At 34.3% G+C, this 18,632-nt stretch overlaps 1 protein-coding gene across 2 annotated transcripts in view; it reads right to left on the reverse strand.

The window, feature by feature from the left end:
* INTS6 (integrator complex subunit 6) overlaps positions 1 to 18,632 on the reverse strand; it is a 92,832-nt gene that overhangs the window by 23,124 nt on the left and 51,076 nt on the right. For both annotated transcript variants that reach the window (XM_036080900.2, XM_078070405.1), the window contains 3 exons: positions 10,833 to 11,016; positions 4,793 to 4,918; positions 2,988 to 3,142 (listed from right to left, as the gene is read on the reverse strand). In XM_036080900.2, the coding sequence (XP_035936793.2) occupies positions 2,988 to 3,142; positions 4,793 to 4,918; positions 10,833 to 11,016 (465 nt within the window). The remainder of the gene's footprint in view (positions 1 to 2,987; positions 3,143 to 4,792; positions 4,919 to 10,832; positions 11,017 to 18,632) is intronic.

Raw genomic sequence — 18,632 nt, forward strand, 5'->3', positions numbered from 1 at the left:
CCGGGATGGAGCCCTGCATTGCGGGGGGGGGGGGGGGGGGGGGGCGGTCCCTGCTCAGCGGGGAGTCTGCTTCTCCCTCTGCCCCTCACCCCACTCGTGCTCTCTCTCTCATACTCTCTCTCAAATAAATAAATTCTTTAAAACAAACAAACAAACAAAAACAACCTAGGTGTTATCCTTAGTATCTCCTCCTTACCCTCATTATTTAACTGTCACAAAGACCTAGATAAAATCTCACAAATTCTTAAGCCACTAGGCAGAACACATAAACTTGGCAGGTGCTTAGTATTTACTTACTGCCTTCTGTCAATAATAAATTCTCATCTCTCTAAAAAGTTCTATCTTCTATTTCTTAGTACTCTAATTGATGCCTTCATCATTTCTCAGACTAGACTAGTACAACTGCTTATTTTTAATTAACCTCTCTAATTAGCTCCCTCCAATCAATCCCATAGCCATGAGATATAAATATGATCATGTAATTTCCCTCTCTAAAATTATTTGGTAAAAGTAGCAACCAATCACCTAAAAATAGGACCCAGACTCTTTTCTTTAAATATCACATACAAAGATCCTTGATGATCTGGTCCCTATCTGCCTTTCAACTAACACACCATGATACACCCTGTGCTCCAGCCATGCCAAACCACTTGCAGTTACCCAAGTAGATCAGCTTCTTTTCATGCCCCTGGTTTCGTGTTATCCCTGGCTGCTCTATTGTTTTCTCCCTTGCATATTACAAAGTTTTGAAGTCTGAACTGGCAAGTAAGACATCTAAGAGATTTCCTTCCTGACACCCTTTCTTGCCCTGTACCCCAAATACATACCAGGCAGTTAGGCACCACCTCCTCTGGGCTCTGCTCCATGCAGCTAGTACAGTTACCACACTGTTTTGTATTATGCTCACAAGTCTGACCCTCCTATGGAATGGTAAGATTCCAGAAGTAAGCACTATGTTTTATCATCTTGTGCTCCTGAATCTCACATGTACCTGACACATATCTTATTGAATCAGTCCATGAAACTCACTTATATTTTTGAATGAAAATATTGAGATCCAAGAGGAAAAACGCGTGCTAGTGGGGGAGGATGTCTTCTAGAACTTGGCAAAGAAAATTTTGCATTTATCACTTCATTTAATCCCCCAAACAATCCCATGAGATAGCTGTTATCTCCATTTAACTGATGGGAAATTGAGGTTTGGAGAAGATAACTGACCAAAACATAGCTAATAACTGGTGGAGCCATGATTGAAATTCAGAACCAGTGTCTAACAAATCACATTTAATTTCAGTATCACTACCTTGTATTTGAATACCATTATTATTAAAAATTCATTTCCCCTCTAATATCCTTTAATTAATTTTGCCAGTTTTCCAATATTGTCTCTTCCTTTATGATTCTCTCTTCCATCATCTTAATTCATTCTCTTAAAATCTCTTAAATGAATCCTAGCAATAGCCCTCTAGATAACCTGCTTACCATCCAACTCATCTCCTAATTTTACTGCAGATGAAAACCACTAGATTAAATTTCCTAAAGCAGCACTCTGTTAAAAACATCTTCACTTATTCTGTGAACCCCATCACAGTGAGAAAAGATCAAATTCCTTAACCTTGCATTTAAAGTCATGAGCAATTGTCCCACACACATATTATGATCCACCTATACTCAGCTGTTTCTCATTCCTCTAAATACACCTTGTTCTTTCTTACTTCCATACTTTTTTCTCATACTGTTTCCTCCCACAACTGAAATCCTACCCACACTTCAAAATCTAACAATTTGCAATAGACCCCTAGAGCAATATTAACAGATAATGCTTGTGACACTGGTTTTGGATTTCTTTCTATTAGGACTCAACAAGTACTATACATACTACTATAGGTGTTAAATACAACAGAATGAATAACCAACAAGACAGTATTTCGTACAAATATGATATCTATTCTATGAAAGTCTCTACTTTCTCAGAAGAGAAAGTAAAACGACTAAAGAAATTAAGCACTTCTCTACAAAGGCCGGATTTTAAAACTATGATGATTCAATCAGAAAAAAAGAAAAGGAATAAAAAAGATACTTCTTATAAGGCCTTAATTTCATGTACTACTTCACTAAATCCCTAAATAGAGGAAATATTGCTTTATAGACCTTGTATAGAGCAAAAGTAAATATTGCCCTGAAAAGTCGATATAGGTTTAAAGTTTAAAGGTTTCAAGTCGTGCACTGCAGGTGGGAATGCAAACTGGTGCAGCCACTGTGGAAAACAGTATGGAGGTTCCTCAAAAAGTTAAAAATAGAACTCCTCTACCATCTAGTAATTGCGTGGGTATTTACCCAAAGAACACAAAAACACTAATTCTAAGGGATACACGTACCCCTATGTTTATAGCAGGGAGCCTGATGGCGGGGCTCAATCTCAGCACCCTGGAATCATGACCTAAGCCGAAGGCAGACGCTTAACGACTGAGCCACGCAGGCGTCCCAACCTCACTATTTCTAAAAATAATTCATATAAACAAGACCAGAAAGTCATTTCTACTTAAAACTTCCAGAATGAAAACACTGGACATAACATAAAACCATGAAAGTCAACATGAATTTCTAAGACTACGTCCTAAAAGATTACAAACAATTGGAATTATTTTCTAAACTTTCATTTAAATTCTAAATTGCGTCCTAGAGACAAATCCTTATGTTACATTAATATTTAGAGACCGAAGAGAAACTCTTGTTACATTATGATTCTGTACCCAGATGCCAATAATAAAAACATAAGCACAGTATTAGATTCTAAAGGAAACTGACACCTTTTTTCTATTACTTCATAATGAACAATACTAAATCACATAATAACTTACCATAGCTCTTTGAACATCTGTCTAATTCCTGTAAATTAGCCACACCTTTGATAGCAGTACTTAAAACTACTATGAAAAGCAGTTAAATGGTTACTATTACAAGGTCACAGTCATTTTGGTACTTACTAGTGTTGGAGAATTCTGATCTGGCCAAAAAGATTCTGGAACAGGCCAATGACCTATAGGAACCCCAGTTTTAGGATTTGGTCTGACATATATGAGTTTGTGACAGCTATGCCAAGGCTGTGATCCAAAAGGTCTTGATATATCTGGCTGCCCATCTGTAGCAAAGAAATTAAGACAAAGAAAGTTAAGTATCATTAAGGAAAAAAACCATAAAAAGTTAAATTATATCCATTGTTACTTAATCTAATAAAAATGTCCGAATACTTGTTCAATTCTGAATTTTCCAATTTCTTTTGAATGGTTCTACTATCATGACTACTTAACATTTAGATTAAAATTCACGAACTAGTAAAGTCTGTAAATTCCAACTATGAATTCAACAGTTGAAAGGAAGTCCCACAGTATCCTTTGCTTGCCCATTCAGAAAAGGTAAAACCTACTTTATGGTAGATACTTGTTTAATGAATGATGTGTTTTCCCTATCAGATGATAAGGGCAAACACCCAATCTCTTCATCATCATACTTGGCTTAGTAAATACTAGGTAAGTATTGCTAAATGAAGATTTCTTTAAAATCATTTTTAACTAAAGCCTAATTAACTAAAATAATTTTAATATGCAAATCCAGATTCGAGGCATCTACCTTCAACCTAAAATAATTCTAGCAAAATAGCAACTGTCTTCAACAGTTCAGTAAACATTTACTTGATACCTAACTCTAAGCCAAATATTAAAATAATTTAAGAATAAATATACATTCCGTGTCTAAGATTCAATTAAAGAAAAAGCTTATTTTTTTAAAACAGACACAGTGACACAATTTATGTAACTTTACCATTTTCTGCTCCTTCCCTATTATCCCCCTCTGAGAGTACCCAGTTTTTTTTATCCTTATGACCTTTCTCTTTTCTCAATTACCCACTCTAGTGGATCACCTCGGCCAACTGTCATTAATGACTTTGTAATTATTGTTATAAGCTATGTCATACTATGCAGAGGATCTCAAATGTAAGCTGTCCAGTGGTTCTAGGGCAACCCCTTATACTCTCTAGCTAATATAAATAGTTCAGGATCACAGAATATTAAAATAAAGTCAGGTGGGACTTAACTATGAGTTAACAGAATCCAACTTAATGGCAAAGGCTGGTTCCTCATTTTTGTAACCACACAAACCATTTATTTGTTTCTGACCAGTTTGATACTTAGAAAAAATGTAGCTAAGGGATTAAACACCTAGGATTGAACACTCTTGTGAATTAAGGGACACATGATAGGCATATATGCTGGAGAGAGGCAAAGTGGCCTTACTAAAAAGGAAATATGAGGCTGCTGATCTGTAAATGCCTAATAAGGTTTTTGGCTCCTATAAAATTTCAGGCTATGACAATCAATATAAAAAAGTGATGCTAGTGAACCACTATCAGTTTATCTCCACTTTCCTGTTTAATCTTCCCTCTTTATCAATAGCCATTTTGTCATCTTAATAATTTGGCCTTGTCAATCTTAAAGCCAAATCATAGTAATTTTTCAGTTCTAGTTCAATGTTAAAGTTTAGAATGTCTATAAGAAAAGTACAATGGGCGCCTGGGTGGCTCAGTTGGTTAAGCGACTGCCTTCGGCTCAGGTCATGGTCCTGGAGTCCCAGGATCGAGTCCCACATCGGGCTCCCTGCTCAGCAGGGAGTCTGCTTCTCCCTCTGACCCTCCTCCCTCTCCTGCTCTCTGTCTCTCATTCTCTCTCTCTCAAATAAATAAATAAAATCTTTAAAAAAAAAAAAAAAAAAGAAAAGAAAAGTACAATAATACCTTCTACAGGTGAAGGATCTGGTCCTGCTTTTTCAAAGTTTATTACCACCCCACTTTGCACTTTCTGCACCAAGGACTCCAGACACTGATTAAGCATTCTTGGAGAACATACAGAGTATGAGCGGCCTGAGACAGAAAGAATAAAGTTAGTTGCAGAAATTTCTACCTTTAGCAAGACAGAACCATAGTTGGGTTTCTGACACTATTAACAAAAGTTCAATGGCAAAGTTTGGCCTTATTTCATTATCTTATGGAAAAATAAACAAAAATAGTTATTTTCAATCAACCAACAATTCCATTTTATGACAGTATGTACATTTTTTCTTCTAAATGTAGATATACAGAAAACAGAAATTTGGTCTGAACAATGAAAAAAACTCACATTACATATATATTTATATATGTATATTATATATGTATATTATGCAAAATATAACTTAAAATATATATATAAAATTATCTCCAACTATTACCCAATATAGTTTATCTTTAATACACATACATAACATCTAATAACTAACCTTCAAAATCTTACTCCTGCTTAACAAAAGTATTATCACTAAGAGTAATGCTAAAGCACATGGCAGATACTCAATTAATTGGCCTACTGGAAATTACTGCATATTTGACATATTTGCACTTTAACACAGATGGTAGCATGTGCCTTTCCTGAATTTCCTTTGGCTTGCATACCTGGGAATTAACCTATCTTAAATGAATTATCCTTTTGTATATTTTAACCTATAGGATTTTTAGTACAGAGCATTAAAATGCTAGTGGTTAAAAAAACATACTAGTGAAAAGATCTCTTTAACAGGGATTTTCCATAAATGTATCTAGACCTGCGCTGTCCCATACTGTAATCACTGGCCACATATGGCTATTGAGAACTTGAAATATGGCTAATCCAAATTGAGATGTGTAACTATAAAATATATAACTGATTTTCTAACGTTAATACAAAAAAATGTAAACTATTTCAGTAATTTTTATATATCAGTTTCATGTTGAAATATTTTGTACTTAATGACTTAAACAAAAGATATTGAAGTTAATTTCACCTTTTTAATGTGATTACTATGATATTTATAATTACATATGTAACTTGTATCATATTTCTGTCATGGGCACTGGTCCAAACCAATGCTGAGAACCTTCACAACTAAAACAGTCTGCTCAAACATCTTACAATGTTACTTGCAATAAGCTCGATATGGAAAATTCCTACACTTTTTTTCCAATTCCACCAGTTATTTCCAAACACAGCTATATCATTATATTTGACATATCAAATTACTCATATCAGTTTATACCTGACATGTGATTTGTTAAAGGCTACTCAGAAAAGAAACCATTAGGCAGTGGTGTGATTCAAGTCATCAGCGTCAGCTATACTTAGAAAAACAAGTATCAAATAACAAACAACTTACCTGTATACAATAATAGTAGTCATAATCATAAAAATACCTACCAATTACTAAGTGTCTACGTGCCTGGCACTATTCTAATTACTTTATCATATTAGTTTATTTAATTTATTTAATCCTAGCAACAAGTATGGGTTACTTTCTCCATGTTATAAATGAGAAACCTAAAGCATGGAGAGGTTAATCTATCCAAGTTAATACAATAGTACACCCAAGACTCAAACCTTTACTGGGTATTAGAAACTTTAATCTGGGTATACTTTGTTCCCTGGAAATCATGATGTTAATTTGAAATCAGAATGTTAATCTGCTGTTAATTTAAAACAGAATGCCTATATGGAATCCCACTTATTTGAAAGAATTGGTAAATTATTTTTTTCTGAGTCAAAACATATACATAAAGCAATACATATAAAGATTAATCATCTCGATACACAAAGTTTAGAAGATTATATAAAGGTTGAATTATCTTATTTCTTGAAATTTAAGCATATTCCTAAGAAGTCATTAAAAAACAAAAATTTAAAAGTGTAAAATTGTAGCAATTCTTTCTGCTCCTCTAACCTGTGTTATCATCAATTAATTAAGAAAATATGAGCGGGACGCCTGGGTGGCTCAGTTGGTTAAGCGACTGCCTTCGGCTCAGGTCATGATCCTGGAGTCCCGGGATCGAGTCCCGCATCAGGCTCCCTGCTCGGCAGGGAGTCTGCTTCTCCCTCTGACCCTCCTCCCTCTCATGCTCTCTGTCTCTCATTCTCTCTCTCTCAAATAAATAAATAAATAAATCTTTAAAAAAAAAAAAAAAAAAGAAAATATGAGCATAGGAGTTATAATCTTAGTATAAAAAAGAATTACAAAGATGCTTTATGAAAATTAAAGAAAAAATAAACTTGAGCCACTTGGCAAATAATAAAAATTAATTCTTTTGAAAATTAAAGAGGAAATAGCAAATTTTGCCATTTTTACAAAGTGAGCCTATATCCTATGTAATATTTCTTTTATCCTCTAGATCAAAACTCGTTCCTTATAATGTCTGACTCTTTGTATTGAAGCACAGTTTCTACAATCACTGCTTGCAAGCACACACCTTCAAGTCAAGAAGCTGGCTCACTTACTGTTATGTAGAGTCCACAAAAAAAATCAAACTAAATATAGTGAGTCTAAAGGCAGAAGTGGAAAAAAAAAAAAATTCCCACAGAAGTCTACTACACCAACATTTTAGTAAAACGGCGAAGAGGCAAAAAGAACATTTCTAATAAGTTGGGCAACAACCCTTATAGAGGCTAAGAAAGTTAAATTTATTTACTCTAGATGTCTTACAATTCTTATAAAATGCTTTCTATCTTCAAGACTTCCACCATCATATCCATTAGGCATTTTTTGCTTTGCTATCCCTGCACCTCCTCCAAACGTGCTTCTCCCCAGTGTCCCCATCTCAGTCCATGTCACAGCTATTCACCTTCAGTTATTCAGGCCAAGTGAGTCATCTAAAAATCATCATTGATTCATTCTGCTCTCACTGCCCTCATCCTTAGTTCTCCCTTGATCAGACCACCTCTCACCACCCCCAAATCCAACACTTAAAACCAAAGTGCTATCATTGCTTACTAGCCTTTTGGCCTCTATTCTTGCTACTTTACAGTATATTCTCATCTAGCACCTGAAGTGATCTTTCAGAAAAAGAAATCAGATGTCACCTCCTATAAAAAGCCCTCCAATGGCTTCTCATCACACTTGGAAAATAAAAAATATTTACTATAGCCTAAAAGGCTATTCAGTATTTGACCTTTGCCTACCACTCTAAACCCACCTATTACCCTCTACTCCTCCCTTATGTAAGCTCCAGCCATATCAGCATTCCTGTTGCTCACAAAAATATAGAGTGTGTTCCTTCCCTTATTATTTTCTTTGCGTAGATCTTTGTATGGTTTACTCCATTATTCAGATCTCTGCTTGTATGTTAAGTAGACTTACTGTGGTGATCATTTCACAGTATATACAAATGTCAAATCATTATGCTATACACCTGCAAGTAATATGCTTTAGGTCAGTTCCACCACAATAAAGACTCAGTAAACACGATGTAACAACAATTTTAGAGGGATTAATATTTTTAAGACACAACTAAGTATGATTAATCCCTAGTAAAACAAGTGGCTTTAACTTCAAGATTAGAGATGTGTAATTTATAAGAGAATAAATGTTTTATTTATTTAAACAAATATAATAATCTCCAAAGATAAGGAATATATTAAATTGAATCAAACTAGTATAAGCATATCTTTTAGGTTTATGGTTTAAAAAAAAAAAGTCACCTCCTGAAAGACCTTCCAAGAACATTCATTCTCTGCCTCAGGTTACTCTCTACACCCTTACCCTACTTCTTCACAGTAAGTAGCACTCTCTAAAATACTATTATTTATTCATTTTATGATTTTATCTGTCACAAAGTCCAAAAAGTAACCTTTGTTTATTGTTCCTGCTACATTCCCAGCATCAAAAACAGTTACATAGAGTGGATACTCATTAATTACCTGATGATGAAAGAAAAATGCTTACAATTACAATTATACAACTTTTTTAGAGTATATATAGAAAACATATTAATGATTTTGGCAACACAGGCACATTTTTTTCCAACTTTTCCTTAGTGAACATGAATTATTCAATAATGGGAAAAATAAATGTACACACACTACTCTTATCATTAAGTTAAAAAATGCACATGAATTGTTAGTAGTGATTACATATTTGGATAGTGCAATACCAATGGATCTTAGCTTTTCTGTTTTTCTAGTGTTTTATCCTCAAAACTTTCTTTAGTAAACATTCTTTTAAAATAATAAAAAAGAACACATATTATTCAGATCTATGAAAAGGTGAGTGGCATTTGAACAGCTTCTCATTATTCCTATAGCAAGAGCAAGAAAAGAGGCAAATAAGCCACTACATCAGGAGAGATTCAGGATGTGTACTGAGGGAGCTTCCTAATTTCTTGACCAAAGTTTCTGGGTCATTGAAAGATATTACCAAGGGTGACTTCAGAATCTTCTCCTCTGGAGATGTTCCTTTCCAAGAATAAACAAAATAGCTTTAGTACATTACTGCCTAAAGGCAAGGATATTAACCACTACATGACGTCTCAGGTTCACTGCAACCCTCTCTGATTATACCACTCACTTCATTTCACACTCTGAATATTCTTGATCCTAGAAGACAAAAGTTATAGTACATACAGTCCCATAACTTTATCAATTCTGAGTTCAAAGTAATGTATAATAAAATTCTGAGTTCAAACTAATTAGTGTATAATAAAAAATTTCCAAGGCAAGAGCGTAAATAAATTACAACTTCAAGGCCTTCAATCTGTTAATTAAAAACCCTAGAGCTAAAAAAAAAAAAAATCAGAATTTAAGCAAGTGGGCCAGTCCAAGGCTGAAAACTAAAATTTTCTGAATACAAATGTCAATCTACCCACAGAAACAATGAGGACTGTCATTGAAAAATATCATCCATGCACAAGGAATTGTTAACAGTGAATTTTCAAATTTAGATAGATGGCTTTTCCCCTTAAAAATGTATGTATATACCTTTTTTTAATAAATTAAACTGTGAAGGAATTACAAGAGTTCACCAGAAAGTACTTCTATAAATAGGAACATTTAATAATGTGAAAAATAACTTCCTAACTTAGTTACTTCACATACCTGTGTAGGGTACCCTTTCTGAGAATTTTAGAAGAAAGGCACCCGAAATTTAATTAAACCTTAGATTTTCCTTTAAGTTACACGGCTGGCTATCATGGAGTCTCAATAGAGACTGTGTCTAGACACTAAGGCCATGGGCCCCTGACACAAGTGAAATAGTGGTATGCCAGATTTGGACATTTTAGTAGAGTCTTAGGTGAGTACTAAAGTAAATTCCTTAGGTAAAAACTAAAATGCTCCATGAAAGCAAGAATACCATTGCCTGTCATATTCACTACTGCAGTCTTAAAGCATGGAACAGTGCTTGGTACACAGTAGACACTCAATACATATCCGTATGAATTTAACCCATCTGCTGACCAATTCTACATTACAGAAGTTCTGAGTCTATTTATATATTCTCTTTCAAGAGTATCCTTATTGTTCACTTAACATAGTGACTACCTGAACTAGCTGGATAAGACCTCACTACCTGTTCCTCTAACCTACTATTCTAGCTTCCTCTTTGCCTCTAGGGAAAATTGTGCTTAACCAAGGAATTAATCATTACACGGTTAATGGGATGATTTTCAAAATTCTGTTCATTTTTCAGAGAAAATAATTTTACTGCATACATGAACCATTGGTAATCTTTATAGATAAGGCAGAAGTTTAACAATTTCAAATACCAGCACTTTCTATATGGGTAGAAAGAAATACCATTCATTTCAGATCCAATAGTATTAAATCCACTCAAATCAGATCATAGATGTTCGTCGATATAGTTTTAAAACCATATATGTCTACTAATTCCTAACATTAACTTGTTGAACAAAAACAAACATGAAGTGTTTGAAATGTACATTTTAGAACATTCGGATAAACTCTGCCTTAAGTCACTGAATTACTGCCAGCAAAGAAACTTACCGCCTGTCACTTCACACATTGGTGTGATCGCAGAGTCATCTAAAGGCACACCTGTCAACTGTTCTGATTCTACTGACATGGTGCCAGGCAACCGCAACACTAGTGCAAAGAGTCTCTGATCCCAACGAAAAGGTTCCTTGGTCAATTCACTTCCAGGCAAAGGAGAATTAAGAGGTAAATGGAGCTGAAAATAAGGGGGGAAAAAATAAGATTCCACATGCTGTTTTTCCCAAAAGGCCACATTAATTACACATATATTAAAACTATATATCATCAGTCTCCTATCACTCAAAAAACAAGCTCAAAAACAAACGCTTATAAAGATACGGCTAAAATAAGCACCTGAGAGGTTGTTACTTCAATTTTCTTAAGCTTTTACTCTAAAGACCTCGATTAAAAACATCTACTTATTGTAATGCTTTTTAGGTTTCTATTCAACTAAGCACCAGGTGCTGGACTGCTTCCAAATAAATCATTTCATTTAATCATTAAAACAAGCCTATAATAAATATCTTATTATTCCTATTTTCTACATTAAAAAAATGTCTCAGAGAGAAAAAGTGATTTGGCCTCCTGGGTCCAAGTCAGTACTTTTTCTGTTACATCACAGCAGCCTCAAACATCTCCAGTTAATAATTTTAATTAGGCTTCATTTTTTGACAAAACATATATTCCCAAAGCATCTGCATAAAAGTAAATTTTGTCACTCTAATTATATATTAAATATATTAAAGATAATGATTCTTACCACATCTGAGTAAAGGTAGAGGGCTTTTTATTTTTCCATGTGTTTTTTAATAGATGTTATTCCCCAAACCCATCAGACCTGCTAAATTAGAATCTTGGATTCTTAAGAATCTTAGAAGACATTGAAGTGATTCTAACGGGCACCTCTGCACCAAGTAAGTAACAGAGGACCAAGAGAATCCACACACGAATCTTAGCATAACTAAATGGGGACAACCAGAAAGATGTGTATGAAGAAGTGATGCAACAGCAGGTGTATAGCACTGAAAGGAAAGAAAAGGGGAAAGGGAAGGAAAGGTTGAACTGAAGCTCATCAAGCCTTTTGTTCTAGCTGCCTAGACACAGGATCAAGTTAAATACCACCACAAGAAGCAGTAAGTCAAATCCAGCAAGTGGGACATCCTACAGGGCGGATGACCTGGCTTCTCCAATAAATCAATGGCATGAAAAAGCAAAGAGTGGGGAGTGGGGAGTGTTGGCGGAACATTACAGAATAAGAGACAAAGAAATCAAAAGCAAAGATTTTTTGAGAAAATTGAGAAAATATGGAATATACGTTACTGGAATTATTAATATTTTAAGTGTGATAATGACATGGTGCCCAGGAAAACAAGAATCTTCATCACTTGTACAATTCTTAAAAATAAGAATAAGGCCCAGGATTACCATATTCAGGGATTTATTTAGAGTTTTCTCTAAGGTACAGAAAATACTTTAAAATCATCACTTCCAAATTAATTGCCAAAGTTTATACTGCTTTGGTCATACAGCAAACATAATTGTATTGCTTATGACCTTTCTATTTCTCACCTCAAAGATTTCTGCACTTGATAAATTAGGGATTAGTCATTCCACACTGACTTAAGACTCAAGTTTCTTTATGAGTTACATTAAACCATTTAAAAAAAAATCAGATTCTACTCTCGGAAGAGAACTCCTAGTGAAGCTCTGCTAAACTGGCACCTCTCTGAGAGATTCATGCCAAGAGAATATGCTGCAAGATCGAAATCAGCCAAGGTTTTGTGACCATGGCCGGGGGTCACGAGCTTTTCCTCTGGCACTGATCCTGCTTAAGGCAGAAGTCAGAGGCAGTAAGGATGGAATGTTGAAGAAATCTGGGCCAGGATATTCTGTGAGGAAGGTTCTCTAACCTCAAAGGCTCCGTGACACTTGGAAAACAGTTCAGGAACTCCAAGCCCTTGCTGGTATTACCACACCCTGCCAGAAGATAAAGAGGAAAACACTGTCTCCATCATCTCCTTTACTCCAGCCCCGCCACCTCTGTACCTGGGAAGCACAACTACCAAGTGTTTGGTCATGTTCTAAGATCACAAAAAAAATGAAAGCATAAGTAAGCACTGGAGGAAGAGGGTTTTGAACTGTTAAAATAGTTACTTTGGGATATAATCAATACATGGAACTGTCTCCAGAACCCACTGGATAACAGCACTGCATAGACCTCATATATAAGCAGTGGATAGGACAAAGACCGACCCCAAACTGTACACACATACACACACAACTAATCAGATAATAATTTCTCTCTCTCTCTTTTCCACTTACAGACAGACAGACACAGACACACACACACACACACACAAATCAGATAATGATAAGCATCTACAAGGGAGACAATATACAACAAAATAGCTGGCCTTTGTGGAATGCCAGATCTGGAAAGTATTTCAAGTAAAATAAACAAAACAACCAAGAATGGTCACAAGCAAATTTTATACATAGTCTTATCATTTTTATAAACTTGTCAAATTTTTATTTATTTTTCTATTTATCATTTCCCCCTCCCCATATCACTACTACCCCCTCTCATCAACAGAAGAGGAAAAAAAAATCCCCTATAGCTGAAATGTGCTAGTAATATTGGAAGGAGCAATGGTAGGCAAACAGGGACAGGAAAAAGATAAAGAGCCTGAAGGAAAAATATTCTTAAGAAGGTTCAATTACTCCAAATCTAAAGTCTACAACTGAAATTCTAGCAGCATGTTAAAGTCACAAATGGAAGTTTTTCTGAATATATGGACTTTGAGAATCAAGACAAACTGCACATAAATCAAGAAATAAATATAAAATTAACCACAGGAAAAATGTGCAAAAATACAAATAGGTAATTCCCGAAAGAGAAAAATGGAAGAAAAAATACCTAAGGAAATCCATATGGCCAGACAATACAAATTAAAATATTAGGGATATATCATTTTGCACCCATCACACTAGCAAAATTTTAAGGGTTGACAAAAGTGGTGACGTGTGTGTGTGTGTGTGTGTGTGTGTGTGTGTGTATAGCAATGGAAACTTTCCATCATTCTTACATAAAATCATTTTAGAAAACAATTTGATAATATCTGATAAGCTGAAGATTAGCATACACTAGGACCCAGTAATGCCATCTCTAGTTATATATCTAAAAGAAACTCTCATATATGTTTACAAGAAACCATGTAAAAGAATACTGTCTACAGCATTATTTGAAACAGGAAAACAGGAAACAACCTAGAACTCCAATAAGGGAATCAATAAATAAACTGTGGTCTCTTTATAAATCAGAGTTGAAATGAATAAACTCAACCTCTAAGATCCAACATGGATAGATTTCAAAACAGTATTTTTTGAATATAACATACAATTCATGCATGCATACATAAAAGAACATAAATCATAAATGTACAGCTTGATGAATTTTCACAAGATGAATGTCCTTGTGTAATTAGCATTTTTATCAAGAAACAGAAACTTACTAATTTATGCCCCTCCAGTCATTATCCCTCTCCAACTGATCAGTTTTTCCTGATTTTGAACTTTACATAAATGGAATTACAGAATATGTTCTCTTTGGCTTATGGCTTCTTCCATTCAATATTACAGGGTTGAGATTCATACTGTTGCATATTTAAGTGTAGATCATTCATTTCCATTGCCATATAGCATGTGAGTGTAAAAAACAGAAAGAGAGGGAGAGAGAGATGGACAAAGGAACAGAGACAGAATATGTACTGCAGTTTATTTTTTTGTTGATAAGCATTTGGGTTGTTTCTAGTTTCCTTCTAGTATGACTAGTACAACTAGGAAATTATGGCATGTCTTTATGAAAAACCTAAATACGCATTTCTGTTGGTATACACTGAGGAGCAAAAGTGCTCTTGTGTGAAGTGCCTGTTAAGTCATCTGCCTACTTTTTAAAAAATTGAGTTACCTTTTTTTATTGATTTGAAAAATTAATAATATATTCTGGATGAGTCCCTTGTTAGATATATGTACTGCAAATGTCTTTTCCCACTTTGTGACCTCTTTTACTATTTTAGTGGTATCTTTTGATAAAGTGAATTTATCTTAATACATTTTTTCTTCCATGGTTAGTACTTTTTGTGCCCTCAAAGATCATGAAAATTTCTTCTAAAAGTTTTATTATCTTACCACTTATATTTAAACCTGAAATTGAGTCTGTTCTATGAGCTAGAAGCAGAGGTAGATTTTTTTCTCAAATGGATACCCAACTGACATACTATTGAAAAAAAAAATTCTTTCTCCACTGTTCTAAAATATCACCTTTTTTCTTATATTGGGGGACACTACAAGTGTGAGTCTATTTGTGAATCAAAACAATATCAGATGAAAAGAAAGCCGAGATGCAAAATGACATACATAGAAAAAAGCAGCTGTATGCACTGTTAAACATTTACTTAATCTAGTTATATATATGTATAACATGTACATGTAGTAAAAGTGAGAAAAATGAACTAAAAAGCTATAGACCGAATTCAGGATGGGGTAGGGTGGGGAAGAGGGAAGAAAGTTAACATTGAGTAGGGGAACAAAGGAAACTACAGCTTAATGATCTGCAGTGTTCCGTTTCATTTACTAAATTTTTAAAAATCTACAACAAAAAAGAACAAAACTCGGCAAATATGTAGAAATTTTGTATCATTTATTCTTATCCAGAATATCTGAATATGTTAATATGAAGATAACTGTCAAAAGCAAATAAAGTGTTCATTCAAGTAGTTAACTATTATGTTTTATACAAAATCAAAGATAAGAAAACTTCATATATGCCTCACCTTTATAAAGTAGATTAGATTATAATCACACACCCCAAAGGTCCCACATTTTTAAGGACTCCAACAAAGAGTTCTCCTTGATCAGCTATTAAAATATACTGGAAGAGGGCAGAATACTCCCTGAAAATTATGCATGCTCCTTTTTTCAGTCATCATTTTTTATTCACCTACCAAATATTAGGCATGTTTAGGTCCTGGGTATTTAAAGATGCATAATAAAATGTGGTCCCACCACTCAAAGAGCTCAAAGGAAAGGGATCATGTTCCTAAAGGAATTTTTTTTAGAGGTGTGTTGGAGGATAAGCTAACCAGAAAACAACAATACTGGCTATGAAGATATTTACTGGCTTATTTCTGAACACTTGGCAGGAAAATAGTTTTATAAAACTTAATTGCAAGAAACTTTAGTACAAGAGTATTCAAAAGTTAAGTATCTAAACTGATGATGCTAAAAAAATTAGTCATTAACAACACTTACATAGTAGTTACTACTATACGGCATTGTTCTAAACCATATATATAATTCATATATATATAATATATATACATATATTAATTCATTATATTATATATTATATATTAATTCATTTAACCCACAAAAATAAACAAATGAGACAAGCACCATACAATCCTATTTACAAATGATAAAAACAGAGGCACAAAGAATTCCAATAACTTTCTGAAAAGTACACAGTAAATAGTAAGGAGACAGAATTCAAACCCAGCTGGTCTGGCCCTTGATTCTGTGCTCTTAACCACTTCATTATACTGCCTAATCATTACTGAAACCATCATCTACATTTTTAAAAATCAAGTATTGAGATAACCATATAAAAAAACTAATTTATTAAATGGAAAAAAGAAAACTTTAATTATGAAAATAATGACTTTTATAAAAAATTTTAAATCATCCCTTTAAAAATCTAGTGATTTTTAAGCCAGTAATTAGTATATTTTACAAATAATTTAGATTGTTTTATAAAACATCCTATGCTTTCCCCCTAGTTACTTCTTTATCCAATGTAAAGAGGTAGTAATATATATTCTCCCTCCTGCTGTTCTCTCCTAATTCCCAAGTACATGAGTAATAACAACAATAAAAATAAGCAAGAATAATAGCTAGGATATTGAGCACTTACTATGTGCCAAGCACAATTCTATGAGCTTTTCATATATTTAATAAACCAACAGGATAGGTACTATTATTATTCCCATTTTAGAGGTAAGTTGTTAGTATAAGATTCCATGTCAGAAGATATAAGTTTGGAGGATATATACTCAAATAATCCCTGCTACATAATCAAGTTTAGACCATGTAAGGACTGCAAATTTTAAGAACTGGCTAAATCATATGCAATTCAATAATACAGTAATTTTCCCATAATCATGACATTATTGGTCTTTATTAGGGTCTTCATAAGACGATACTTGGCAAAACTTCAGTCTAATGGACTTATTAATAAGCAAAGAAAATTATTGTTTATACTAACAAAGTTTTCTTTTTACTTGTATACAATTGAAGTTTTCTATATTATTTAATTTTATTGTATTTTTTTTTAAGATTTTCTTTATTTTAGAGAGAAGAGTGTGAACAGGGGGAGGAGCAGAGGGACAGGGTGAGGGAGATAATCTCCAGCAGACTCCACACTGAGCGCAGAGTCTAACTCGGGGCTTGATCCCACCACCCCAAGATTCATGACCTAAGTTGAAACCAAGAGTCAGACCCTCAACTGACCCACCAGGTGCCCCTCCAAATTATTTTAAATGATTCATTTCATTGATATCACCATTCCAGACATTCTTTGTAATTATCTTGGTAGTTGACAGAAAAGGAAATGTAACTCCAACTTAAATTCAGGAAAACTGTCCTATTTTTCCTTCTTTCTTTTGGAGATCTCTTACTGCCTTTTCACCTTTGAGTCTTTCCTGAACTTCTTATTAAAAAAGAATAAAATTTGGGGCGCCTGGGTGGCTCAGTCGTTAAGCGTCTGCCTTCGGCTCAGGTCATGATCCCAGGGTCCTGGGATCGAGCCCCGCATCGGGCTCCCTGCTCAGCGGGAAGCCTGCTTCTCCCTCTCCCGCTCCCCCTGCTTGTGTTCCCTCTCTCGCTGTGTCTCTCTCTGTCAAATAAATAAAATCTTAAAAAAAAAAAAATTTATAAAAAAAAAAAGAATAAAATTTATTTCTCCATATGTATAAAAAGTAAATGGCAAATTAGGTATGTGATAGTCTATCATTAGGCTTGCTCAAACTTTATATTATAAAAGTGCAATTTCTCCTTCATTCAACTGCTTTGTTTTTGATTATGGTTCAAATCCTAATTAGTTGTGACTGTGCTAAGAATGGACTAAGGCTCAACTTAAATTTTAATTATTCTGTTATTCACTGAGCACCTGTCAAGATTTGGCATTCTGTCAAGATTTAATAAGGACTATACCAAGCCAAATAATATTTGAGATGTTCTACGTAGCTCACTTTAAGAGAAACTATTATAAAACCTTAGATGACCAAAATTCTTACACATTACTACTTATTTTTTAGACCTGCAGAATGCAAAAAATAAAAGTCAGCAAATAGTAAAAAAAAAAAAAAAAAAAAAAAAAAGACAAAAGAAATTTATTTTTAAAACATCTTTAATTCAGGAACTAAGCAGATTTCTCCTGGTACACAACCTAACTGGCTCCTTCCTAAATGATGGCCACACCAGAGCCAACCATGACAGTCAAGACTGACTGATCTGTACCAACACTTACGAGGTTTCCCTTGCACTTGGATGTTCTGCCAACTGGTTCTATTACAGAAGTAATTCAAATAGTAAGTCCTTTAATAATCATACTTCCCACCTTCTGTTTTCATGACCTATTTACACCTGGCACCTATTTACCTATCCCACCAGTTTGAGAGAGGGCAGGAAGAAGGATCTCATTCTTTCCTGTGCCCCACCCCCAACCATAGTATTTGTCAAATGAAATAAATGAGG

The sequence above is a fragment of the Halichoerus grypus genome, chromosome 4, assembly GCF_964656455.1.
Source record: "Halichoerus grypus chromosome 4, mHalGry1.hap1.1, whole genome shotgun sequence".
Lineage (NCBI taxonomy): Eukaryota > Metazoa > Chordata > Mammalia > Carnivora > Phocidae > Halichoerus > Halichoerus grypus.